At 61.6% G+C, this 11,220-nt stretch overlaps 1 protein-coding gene across 2 annotated transcripts in view; it reads right to left on the bottom strand.

Annotated features, from left to right (window-relative positions):
* Window positions 1-1,438: 1,438 nt before the first annotated feature.
* The window catches only part of CASTOR2 (cytosolic arginine sensor for mTORC1 subunit 2), a 54,279-nt gene continuing 44,497 nt past the window's right edge, over window positions 1,439-11,220 (bottom strand). For both annotated transcript variants that reach the window (XM_038539039.1, XM_038539040.1), the window contains exons 6-9: window positions 10,710-10,820; window positions 10,236-10,318; window positions 6,825-6,919; window positions 1,439-6,745 (exon numbers count right to left, since the gene is read on the bottom strand). In XM_038539039.1, coding sequence (XP_038394967.1) covers window positions 6,680-6,745; window positions 6,825-6,919; window positions 10,236-10,318; window positions 10,710-10,820 — 355 coding nt within the window. In that variant the 3' untranslated portion in view covers window positions 1,439-6,679. The remainder of the gene's footprint in view (window positions 6,746-6,824; window positions 6,920-10,235; window positions 10,319-10,709; window positions 10,821-11,220) is intronic.

Raw genomic sequence — 11,220 nt, 5'->3', positions numbered from 1 at the left:
GGAGAGGTTTCAGCCTCCCACCCAAGATTCGGATCCAGTAACCATCTCCATCTTGGCCATAGCAACCAGGGTACCAGAAGGGACACCCTTGGGTTGGTCTTAAAAACCAGCGTCTTCCCATCGAGCTTGGTCTCCCTGCTTGGCCGGAGTGCGTCGCCACACTCCAGACCCTCCCCACCCTTGTCTGCTGCCTTGGTGTCTCTTCTCAGCTCCTGTCCCCTCATCCTGGATCCTCCTGGCACTGGGCAGTTCAGTCCTCAGGGATGTCCTGGCTCCAGCACCTCATCTGAAGGCCTGAGGGTGCTCAGTCTGCAGACCCCACAGGGAAAAGCCTTCATAGCAGCAGACCTTTCTGGGGCTCAGGGCAGTAAGAGGGTGCTTCAGCCCCCTGCTCAGACCCTTCTGTCTCCAGGGGCAGGGGTGAAGTGGGGTGAGGGTGGGGGTCGGTGAGGCCAGGTGCAGGCACACCTCAGCCCTGCCCTGCTCACACCTGCCTTCTGTGGAAAATACCAGAGAGCTTCGGGACTTCTCGCCAGGGCAGCCCCAGTGCCCACCTGCTGAGGGCAAGGAGCCAGATGCGAGGCTTGTGGGAGGGACGCTGGGCAGGTGCCAGCCCTCCTGCGTCCAGTGTCCCCCTGAAGGCATCGGCTCCCGGGCTTCCAGCACCAGCAGCCCTTCCTGGGGGGTGGGCTCCACAGCAGGACTCCGGGCTTGGGGAGGAGGCTCTGTCCTGCTCTGTGCCAGAGGCCTGGGGAGGAAGCGTGGGCGCCAGCAGCCAGGCTCCCGGACGTGGCCCCCGAGACCTTGACCTTGAGTGCTCTCCTGTGTCACACCAGGGCTAGGCTGTCTGGCCAGAGGAGGGTGGCGGGCGGTGGTGTGCGAATCCTGAGGCGTGGGAACGCAAAACCATTTTGGCTCCTCCCTTGGCCCCCAAATCCCTCGCCCTGGGGAAGCCAGGCACCGCACGGCGAGGGAACTCAACCCCACGGCGAGACCCACGCGGAGCAGAACAGGCCTCCTGCCAAGAGCCAGGCCCGACCTGCCAGCTGTGTGAATAAATCGCTTTTGAAAGTAGATCCTCCGGGCTCGGCCAAGACTTCAGATGATTACAGCCTCACGAGGGGCTCCGAGCCAGAGCTGCTCAAATTGCTCCTGAATTCCTCACCCACGTAAACCGTGACACACACGCACAGTCACTTTGAAAGCTGTGGAGTTTGGGGGCAGCTTGTTACACAGCCCCAGTGACTACTACAGCCCCTTGGCAGCTCTGGAGGGAGTTTCTCTGCTCGGACTCTGGCTGTTGGGCTGGAAGGTTTGCTCTCCCTCCTCCCAGCACCGCCCCACCCCACCCCGGCCAGTGCTCCCTGAGCACGGCTAGAAGGGAGAGACCGCACACGTGATTCCGATCAGCCCCAAATCAGACAGCAGTCAGCCGACATCCATTTTTGTCTCCATTTTAATTAACACTTTACAAAGTACAAAATATACTGTCTTTTTTGGGGAACATTAGGTACTTTTTTTCTCTCCGTCATACAGTACATGAATCTCGAGGGTTTTGTGTGTCTTCAACACAGAGGGTAGAAGCGTGAGGGCCTTGGGGCGTCAGGGGGGCCCCGTGCTCCCCCTCGCCCATACCTTGGGACAGATGTAAGTGCCACTGCTGCTACTGCTGGTGACCTGGGGCATGCCAGGTGAGGGCCGGACCCCAGGCGAGGCCCTGGGCAGGGCAGAGGCCCCTCAGAGCCCCATAACGCACCCGACGTCCACTCACCCCCATCTCAGGATAACGGAAATAAGTTTGGCATAGAGCAAGAGGAGGACTTGGGATTCTGTTTGTCATCAGCCCCTTGCCGCCCCCCCCCCCCCCAGTTTTGGAATTAACCCTGCTTAGTTCCTCCTGGGCCATTTTCTGAATAGGTAAACTGAGGCAGAGGACAGGAAAACGCACTGGGCTTGACCTCTTATCTTGGAACCCAAACCGGGCCCCGTTTTTCATCCACCATGCTCTTTGCAGATGAGCACGAGTCGCTGGGAGGGCGCCAGCCCCTGAAACCTCTCCCCGTGAATACTGTCTTCAGGACTGGATGCTTCTGAAGAGTTGGCTCGGCTGGGCTCACCCCCTGGGGCTGCCAGGCCTCTGTGTGGTACAGCAGAGACTCCGCCAGGGACACCACTGTCCCTTCAGAGCAGCTTTAACAAACTCTGGAGAGGTGGGGGGGTCCTGCGTGCGAGGCCTCCCACCCACAGTCAACCCTACTGCACGTGGCCCACAGGTGACAATGCTCCCGAGGCCTCAAAATACTGAACTCACACATGTATGTGTACACAGGCTCATAGCCAAGCACGACCCCGTCCTGACTCCCAGCGCCCCCCAGCCCCGACCCCCTGCCTCGGCACGGCCCCGCCTGGCCCTCCTCCTCCCCAGGGCAGGCCTCCCAGGACGGCATGGACGCCAAGGCTGAAGGCCGCACAGCCCACCCCGTGGCCTCCTCCCAGCGTCCAAGGAAACGGGAGGAGGGACAAGGACACTTGCCCTTTGATTGCCTCTAATTCGAAAACAGAAGAAAGAAGCTGGGATGAGCTCGGAGACTCGGACTAGGTACGTAGCCAGAGGGCGCAGCGCCCGGGGCCGCCGGGCCTCGCCGCCCACCGCGCTGCCCACCGCGCTCGCCGGCCGGACGCACCGCAGCCACCGGCCGCCTCCCGCCGCCTCCTGGAAGCCAGGGCGCCTGCCCCCTCCAGGCCGAGCCCTCCCTCAGCACAGCTCTGCGGAAACCTGAAAAGCCGGCGCTCGCGTTTGTGGGGGAAACGGACGGACACCATCCTCCTCCCCCGCCCCGAGCTCTGCTCCCCAAGCCAAATGCCTGCCTCGTTTCCCAGTGGCCCCGGCTCGCAGGGGCACACAGATCCACTGGGGGGCTTCTCTCGACCACCCCTCAGAGTTCACTCAGGACGGCACCAGGGACCCCGGGGTCAGAGCACGGGAGCGCTGTGCCGTCACCCGGGAGACCCACAGGGTCCCTCTTAGCCCTGGCTGGGCAGGGCCCAGGGCGTCCCCACGTCCAGGTCCAGAGGCCCAGCGAGGTGGCCCGGGGCCTCCTCAGTCAGCCTGAGAAATGCGGCCAGGAGGGGCCGCTCGCGGTGGGCGGGCAGGTGCATCTTGGACTCTCAGGCCAGTGGTGTCCTTGGCTCGGGACCGGGGGCCGCACCCTGCCGTCCAACCAGAGCCTCCTCTCCTGACCTCCGGGTCATCCTGTCACCTCACGGGGCACAAGCCTCCCTGGACCACGTGTTTTCTTCCGGACACCATGCTGGTCACCAAGGCCTTGGCAAGGGGAGAATGCTGGTGCTTGGGAGACTCCGGACCCCCTGAATCCTGGGCCGGGGGGTCCGCACAGCTCTCCAGCTGGGATGGAAGTCATGTGCCCGGAGACCCCCGTGGAGGACGGAGGTACAGAGCGGGCACTGCCCATCCCTGCGGGTCGGGACAGGGGTGCCAAGGGAGACAGGAAGGTGCTTCTCGGGAACCAGAGGAGCCCATGCGGAGGCCTCAGCCACGGACACAGATCTTAACAACCAGGCGTGAGGTTGGAGGGGGTGGTCATGCGCCCCCTCGCCATCCCCTCTGTAGTGCGCAGGAGCGGGTGTGAGCTCTTCCCACGCGGTACGGAGGCAAAGATGCACCCGCAGGGCCCAGGCAGCAGGCCCAGGGCCGCCGCTCACCCCCACCCCTCAGCTGCCTCCCTCAGGAACCCCATTTCTCTGCCCCGGCCACATGCCTCCCCAGCCAGAGCCAAGACAACCGCAGGCCACGACGGCACGTTCCTCAGGCCTCTCTGGAGGGGGTCTGGAGACCCCCTGCACCCAGCAACGTGGAGGGGGGGCATCTTGCCTAGAACCAAACCTATGACTACATTCGTCACAGACGCGCAGTGGGAGGGGAAGCTGGGGACCAGAAGACCCAGGTGGCAGCTCCTGCCCAGGCCCAGCCCTAGCCACAGCCACTCCTGGACGTGAGGGCACGGGCTTCGGGCCTTCTCCTCCTGGTTGGATGGGGCCGATCTCCAAGAGGAGGCCTGGGAAAAGAACCTGAGGTCTCTAAGCTTGCGGGTGAGAAAGATGCAGGAACAGCCACGTGGGGCTCTGGGGGCTCCGGGTGGAGAGCTGGACGGGGACCACCTGCCCAGGTCCTTGGGCTCAGGGCAACGGGAAGAGGGCCTTTCTGCTCCAGAGCAAGACGGGATTCCTACGCCCCTCCCTCTGTACCCCTGTCCGCCAGGGCAAACGAGGGTGTTCCGGGAGCCTTGGCCACAGAAATGAGGCTGGATCCACTTCCAGGGGAGGCTTGGGGGGGCCCTGGGGCTCTGCTCTTGGGATGCTGGTTTTTTTCTCTCAAGTCAGGGCTTCTCTAATAATGTATTGCCTATATACTTGAATTAAAAATATACGGTGGCTCAAATGGTGCCTGCGTGCACAGCAGGCCCAGCGGGCGGAGGCCCTCACGCCCACACACGTGCACACACAGTGGGGTCTGCGTCCATGGACTGTGCACACACGCGTGTGCGTGCTCACACAGTATATATTAACATATATATTGCTCAAGTATATATGCTATTTACAGTATATATCTATATCAACATAAAACACAGGTATTTATAAGTGTGTACAATAGATACGTTTGGGGGGGTCTGGGTAGCACACGTCTCTGGGGTCATGGGGCCGACAGGCTGGGTCGGCAGGGAGGGAGGGCGGAGAGGTGACACCACCGGGGACCCGACAGGGAGGAGTCTGGAGGGGCACGCCACGGAAAACCCAGGCCTTCCGAGGAGACGAAGGGGACTCAGGGCTTCGGCGCTTCCCTGCCCGCTCGGCCAGCAAACAGTGGACGCGTTTTGGTTGCTTGGGAGTTTTGTGCAAAATTAGTTAACTTAAAAAAAAAAAAAAAAGTGGGTTCCTAATCAGTGCTTGGGTCCTGAGCGTCTGTGAGGATCCAGACCCGCGGCTCTTCCGTCTGGTGGGCTTCCGGGGCTTGGAGGGTTGGTCCCACAACGCTGGGAGAAGGGGGGCATGGGGCTCACACAAGCCCCTCACCTACTAGGAGAACAGCCTTTCTCCTCTGAGCTTCTCAGGAACAGCGCAAGTCAGCCTGAGAAAGAGCACCAGGGGAGGCAGGAGCCGCTGGGGACCCCCCGGTCCAGCCCCAGCTGCAGAGGACATGCGGGCTTCACCCCATGCTCCCTGCTCGGCCTGCAGGGGTACGAGACTGCCGCAGCCTGCCTGCCGCCTGGCTGCCCACCGCCCTGTGGCCTGCGGATCCCCTCTGATGTTCAGAGAGAACCACGGCGGCCTGGGCACTTGTCCGTGGGGCTTGTATGGCTCTGGATGGGGTGCCCTGGGGGACCCCTGTCTCGTGACAGACCTCTGCTGCCAGCTTCCTGCTCCAAGAATCTACGACACCACCCGATTCTCCTGCTGGTCCCTGCAGCCACAGGGTGCCAGCCGAATGATGCTGAGCCTCTGGGCCCCCGAGAGAACTCAGGAGGCCCCGTCCCCTGAAACTGCCGCCGACCACAGCCTGGGCGCAAATATATTAAATAAGAAACTAAAACGTACGGTACAGTTTTCTCTATTAAGGCTCAGATAAGCTGCCCCCCAGGTCAAGTACTCATGAGTGCCACAGGCCCCAGCTGAGGGGCAGGCAGGCAGGTGAGTCGGGGGCAGAGGCCTTCCACATCCCCCACAAGTGGGGCAGGGGAGCGGGGGGGGGGCAGGATAACAGGGGAGCCCTGTGCTGGTCTAGTCAACTGCTGGGGGTGGGGGTGACCCAAGAAACCCCAGGTCCAGAATGCTGAGGATGCCCCCACCCGGGGGAAACCAAGGCTCCGCTTGCCCAAGGAGGGTCCCGGGACAGCAAGAGGGGTTGGGAGCTTGTGCCCCAGGCTGGTGGGTTTCCTGGGAACCACCCCCAGGAGTGAGTGCTTACGGCGGGGGGCGTCTGGACAGGGCCCCCTTGGCAGTCTTGCTGGGAGTCGGGGCGCAGGCCCTGTGGATGGCAGGCGAAATTCTGGGTGGCGCGGGTCCTCCCCAGCTCAGGCCTCCCCTCCCGCCGTGCTCGGCAAAGCCTCCCCAGCATGTGGCCCGAGGGCCGCCCACTGGCCTCCACTCGGCGGGAACCAGCCCGGAGCTGATGGAACCAGAGACCAGCGACCACACGTCCAGCCCCAGGTCCTCACGGGGGCCGCCCCGGGCTCCGCGAACTCAGCCCCGCTCGGCCAGTTCCCCGAGATGACACGAGAGTCAGAACACCACGGTCTGGCAGGAGGCACCTGCTTCCTTCAGCATCTGCCCCCAGCTGTGGGCAAGGCCAGATGGGAAGGCGGGCGGGCTCGCCAGCTCCCGGGGCCTCAGACATCGTTTCCTGGAGTAGGGGTGGGGTGAGGAGGAGGTTGGGGTCTTCTGGAGGGCCTGGGGCCTCCAGGAAGGCAGGAGGGCACGGGGAGGCCTCAGCTCGGGCCCCAGGCCTGGCAGGGGGAGCAACTGGGGGTGTCTCCCGGAGGCCCCTTCTTGGGGACCCTGGGGCCGATTTTCCAGTCTGTGAGAAATACTGCGAGAAGAATCTTCAGGGTGGGGGCCGGGCCCGGGTCTGGGGGGCAGGAAGGGAGGAGCGGGAGAGGCCCTCCTAATGCTTCTCTGCTTGGCTGACTTTCAGGGCGCTGATGACGGCGCTAATGTTCTCCTCCGGTACCTGCGGGGGGTGGCAGGAGGCAAGACCCGTGAGCCCCGGCCCGCACCCCTCGCCCCCCGGGCCGGTGCGGGACACTCACCAGCGCGTGGTCGAACTTGAAAGTACTGATGTAGTAGGCGGGGATGTCCGCGGCGGCCAGGGGCTCGGAGATCTGGGCCACGATGCCACACTCATCTGGGAACAGAGGGGGGGACCACGCTCAGCACCCCGGCCAGCCCCCCTCCCTCCGCACACAGAGCCTGCCACACACCCGCAGTTTCCCAGCGCACCTGCCCCTCGCCCTGAAGGCTTGGCGCCAAGGGCCCCTCCACCCGGGAGCCTCCTCTGACCCCCGGGCTGGCGTCGCGCTCCCCTCGGCAGGGCCCAGCTCTGTCCGGCTTTGCGGGCCCTCCGGGGCTCCCAAGCCTCCTTCCCTGCCATCTCGCGTGTTCTCTGAGACAGAGCTGGAGGCTGCGGGCCCACAGGAGGATGGGGGCTCAGGCCCTATTCCTGTTGCCCTTAGACTCTCTTCTAGCCAGAAGACTGTGGTCAAGTCACTTCCTCTCTGTGAGCATCTGTTCCCTCATCTGAGTCCCCGCCGGCTAATGACCTCGACTTGTCCTAATAGTGCCAGGCATTTTTGGGGGCCTGGACAGGGCTTTTTTTTCCCTCTAGACCCTCAAAGCAGGGGTGCAGCCTCTCCTCACCCCTAGCTCTCTGCCTGATTTGAAGACACTACTCAGGGCTTCCTCCTCCAGGAAGACCTCCAGGATCTGAGGACCACCCTGTGCCACCAATACAACCCCTTCAAAGTTTTCAGGTTGTTTCCCCCAAAGCCACTCTTCCGATTTTGACAGAAATCAAAATCTTCCGATGATGACTTTTCCAACACTGTCCCTGACTGGGTGGGAGAGTCCAGATCGGCTCACCAGCCACCACGCTGGGAATCCACCCGGGTTCCACCCCCTGCAATGCCCCAGCGTCACTGCCATCCAGCAGCTCCTCTGCTCCTTCACTCTGTCACCCCGGTCCTGCTATTGTCAGCTGCACCTGGACCTGGGTGGTGACCCCGCAGGCCCTTTTGGTGGCTGGGCAGGCCTGGTGTTTGCACACCTGGTGACTGTGGCACCCTGTGGTGGAGACTGGCCGTCTTCTAAAATCCTTTCGCTATGGACACAGCTCTTCTGATAAAAACGGGGATAGGAGATGAGAGTCTAGAATGATCTCTCTCTAACTTGGGCTGGCGCCCACGTGTCCCATCAGTTTGGAAGGCTGGTGACCAGCACTTTATAAAATTGTATGACAGCTAAGGGAAGCCCAAATGGCACAGCGCAGAGCTCGAGCCAGGACGGTCTTGTGAAGGCGTAGCCTGAGCAGTGTGCGTGTGCAGGCCGGGTTAGGATGGAAGATACGTTTACTCCAAACCACACTCAGAAGCATATAGAACCTGCGGGTCTAGAACTTGTTCAGGTTCTCGGCAAGTTATTTTTCTTGCAGGGCTATTCACAGCTGTAAGGGTGGCTTTAAACTCCGCGACGTCCTGGGGAGGCAGCTGCAGGCTGTGGTCCGCGCCCTCCCCTGGCCGCCCGCCCACGGGGCCGCCCCAAGCAGAACAGCCCAACAGCAACGTGCACACCTCCGCCCACCGAGCGACGTTCTGAATTCCACTTGCCAGCCCCTCTATTTCTCCATCATTGGGACATTTTGTTTTTGTATTACAGAGTGTATTCTGATCAATTCGGAACCAAAGCTGGGGGTAAAGACAAGCCGCTGGGCACTGCTTGTCGCCCGAGTCTCTGGGTGGCCTCGGCTGCTCGCCTTGGCAGCCAAAGCTGTGCCAGGTTCCCCACCTTCAGGAAGACCCCTCGGTCTGGCATCAGGACTCTGCCCCGCTGCTTGTGGTGACCCGGCTAGGTCCTATCCTTTCTACCCTTTGGACCCTGCACCCTGGGCACAGCCACCTGGAGCCACATGGGTGCCACATCATACTCTTGCTGCTAGTACTGCCCTCCCCTCCCCACCTGTCACCTTCTCTGGGAAGCCTCACCCTTCCTGACCCTCTCCGAGCCACCTGGTATATGACACGAGTGCTTACCACCCGGAGGAGGCAGCTACCATCCTCCTCATTAGGATGGCAGTCAGGGAACTGAGGTGCACCTGCCTGCGGTCACGCTTGTTCCTAACAGCGTCCTTTGTGAGGAGCTCTGGCGCTCAGTCCCCACGACCCTGCACCAGGCAGCATGTGTCAGTGGGAGACATACTGGGGTCTGTGGCAAAGGAGGCCCCGAGAGGCAGGTGGGCCCCAGGGTCCTACCAGGAGCCTTCAGCGTACATTTCTCAGCATTCACAGAGCAGCCCATGTCCTGCCCCCAGGATAGCTCTGGCTTTGGCTGTGATGTGGGCAGAGTTGGGGGCACTCGTCTCGTCCTGCTAGTTACTGTCCCCTGCAAGCTCATCCATAGGCAGGGGGCTGTGGCTGGCTCCCTCACTGACCCTTTGGCCTCAGGTCAAAATGCCCGGCCACCTCCATCTCCCGTCCCAGGCGTGGAGCATCTGGGGCCGACATCATGGTCCCTGGAGCAGTCTGAGCTTTACCTGGAACATTCTTCACTCTATCTGTGGGAGATCAGGGTTCACCGATCCCACCAGGGCTTGTGGAAGATGCTTCCTGGAGACGACCAGGAGCCTCTCCCGGGTTCCAGCTCGGGGGTCTAACAGGTTTAACTCAAGCCAATCATTTCTGATGCTGCATCGCTGACAGTGGGACCAGCAGCCTCCATCAGCTCTGGGCAAATCGTTGCCACTTGGCCCTGCTAACTACCGAGGGCTCTGAACCCCGTGGGCCCGTGGAACATACTCGTGGGCAAACCTCACTGCCAGAGACACTGTTTGGGCAGCTATGGACACCGAGGCTAAAGAATCTTAGGGAATCTCTGCGGATGTCCTCCTGGGGGATCAGACCATGGAGGAGAAGCTGCCCCTTCCCAGGACAGAAGAGGTGAGGTACGTAGGGGTGAGTGCTGGGGGTCTAAGTCTGACTGCAACTGCATTTATTTCTGTGAGGGACACTCTTTAGAACAACAGCCATTGCCTGTGAGCAGCTGGGACAAAGGAGTGACTTTTTTTTTTTCTAAAGTAGACCCCATGTCCAGCACAGAGCCCAAAAGCAGGGCCCAAACTCAGAACCCTAACTTCACGACCTGAGCGGAGATCAAGAGTCAGCCGCTTACTGACTGAGCCACCCAGGCACCCCTTCCTTTTCGATTTTTATCACACCCCTGATGCTGTACTAATAAACAGGTATGCAATTTCTAGGGGGACAGATGTAAGAGCGTTTTGGTTGTAGGCGCTCCTCCCATCCTCTGGAGGCCCAAGCCTCCTGTCACTCGCTGGTCCAGGGCCCAGGGCTCCTGAAGCCTCCACCTCCCCATCTGTACCATGGGGTGAGTGAGCCCAGACAGCGATGCTAGGCCCCCCCCCCCCAACCGGTGTGGCACCCCCCAGAGCTCACCGAATCCCAGGGGCTGTCCTCCGATCCGCACCATTTTCCAGAGCTCTCCAGATGCACTTGTGAACAACAAATTACTAGGGAACCTGAATAAGGAGAGAGAGAAATACCCCAGAGGCTGACATGGGTTGTGATCCCATGGTAGGAACTGTGGCTGTCCTCAGGGCTCTGGTGCTGGGCCAGAGTGGGGAGCTCAGGGGGCTCCAGGCCCCCTCCTGAGCCCTCCTCATCTGGGGGGGAACAGGAAGGCAAGGCTGGGAGTGGGCTTGGGAATAACCGCCCCCCTCTGCTGATTGGTAAAGGACGCTGTCCCCACCACCAGCTGCAGAGAGGGGACAGCCCTGACAACCCGGGCCTTCATCTCTCTGAGTGGCTGTCATCTGTAAGATGGGGCCAGCTCGGCCACGAGGCAAGCCCTGACTGTGGACAGGGTGCATGTGTGCCCACGGAGCCCAGTCCACCCCAGGCCCAACTCACCTCTGCTGGGTCTGTACGTCCATCACCAGGGAGATGTAGCCCTCGATGAGGGAGAAGGAGAAGAAGCGGATGTGGCCACAGTCCTCACCGGCAGCCATGGGGTCCTTCACCCTGGGGGCCGGGGGGCGGGGTGGTGAGGGGTGCGGGGGACCCCTGCTGTACCCAGACCCCCACCCGGCCTGCCTGCTGCTTGTCAGCCTTTGCACAGGGTGCTGAGAAGAGCAATGGCCAGAAACATGGCCCTGATCCTGCCCTGGATGACTTGCTGGGTGACCCCGAACCTCTGTGCCCACCCTCGGTCTCCTCATCGGAGGGGCGGATGAGCCCACAGCGTTCACGGAGGTGAGCACCACACGTCGCAGTCCCAGCCGGCCCTCTGTGCACTGTCCCTGCACTGTCCCACACCTCAGGGCACAGTCTGTGGTCACTCCAGCTCACGGGCCTCTGGTCTCACCCCACCTAGTGCCTGAACTTACAATCTGCTTGCTCTGAGGAAAAATGCAAAGCCTAT

The sequence above is a fragment of the Canis lupus genome, chromosome 6, assembly GCF_011100685.1.
Source record: "Canis lupus familiaris isolate Mischka breed German Shepherd chromosome 6, alternate assembly UU_Cfam_GSD_1.0, whole genome shotgun sequence".
Lineage (NCBI taxonomy): Eukaryota > Metazoa > Chordata > Mammalia > Carnivora > Canidae > Canis > Canis lupus.
The sequence above is the reverse complement of the archived record's forward strand: the minus strand, read 5'-3'. Positions and strand labels throughout refer to the sequence as shown.